The sequence below is a fragment of the Nematolebias whitei genome, chromosome 6 (assembly GCF_014905685.2).
Source record: "Nematolebias whitei isolate Nwh7 chromosome 6, NemWhi1, whole genome shotgun sequence".
In the NCBI taxonomy this organism is placed as follows: domain Eukaryota; kingdom Metazoa; phylum Chordata; class Actinopteri; order Cyprinodontiformes; family Rivulidae; genus Nematolebias; species Nematolebias whitei.
The window spans coordinates 34,645,848-34,646,655 of NC_056503.1; the positions used below are offsets into that span (position 1 = coordinate 34,645,848).

Below are 808 nucleotides of genomic sequence, written 5' to 3' on the forward strand. Positions count from 1 at the left end.
GTTAGATGTAACTGGGACCTTGTGTACACAATTTTGTTCCACCACATGTACGTTCATGTGGATTGTATGACAAATAAAGAGCCTTGAATCCTTGAAAGTTTGAATCATGATGGAAAGAACAAATTCCTAGAAAAATGCAGAGATGAACTTCCTTTTGTAGGGTGGCTGGGCTCAGCCATTTATCTAGGGTGAGGAGCTCCTTACAGCTGGAGCTCAGAGTAGAGCCACTGCTCCTTTGCTTTAAAGGAAGGTTGTTGAGGTAGTTCAGGACTCTGATTAGGATACCTCCTTTTGGAGGTTTTCCGAGAACGTACCACTGGTAAGAGGCCCCAGGGCAGACCCAGGACTCACTGGAGGCAGTATATATCTTCACTGCCATGGAAATGCCTTGGGGTACCACAGGAGGAGCTGGAAAGTGTTGCAGGGCTGAGGGATGTTGGGGTTTCTCTCACTGATTTATTGCTTTCATGACCCTTATGGATAAGTAGTAAAAGATGAAAATAGGGATTTTATTTCAAGTAGGGTTTTATTAAAAGTTGTGTTTTAATGTACTAATTATGATAGTCACTATCTCATCCTAAATTTAATTTATTAATATTTTACATTTAATTTTTATTCATTAAATATTTTTTAGTGTTCTTCTCTGGCTGAAATAATATGATGAAACACTTTGGAGCAAATATACACAGTATCAGTCCAAAACTGGAGGCCAGAATGGCAAATATCTCCACAGCCACAGTAAATTTTCCAGGAGAGCTGACATATGCTGGGATGAAGGTGATCCACACTGCACAGAAGATCAGCATGC

At 40.2% G+C, this 808-nt stretch overlaps 1 protein-coding gene across 1 annotated transcript in view; it reads right to left on the reverse strand.

The window, feature by feature from the left end:
• Positions 1-200: 200 nt before the first annotated feature.
• The window catches only part of LOC119410918 (extracellular calcium-sensing receptor-like), a 9,143-nt gene continuing 8,535 nt past the window's right edge, over positions 201-808 (reverse strand). Inside the window, exon 8 of the mRNA XM_037677840.1 lies at positions 201-316. Coding sequence (XP_037533768.1) covers positions 201-316 — 116 coding nt within the window. The remainder of the gene's footprint in view (positions 317-808) is intronic.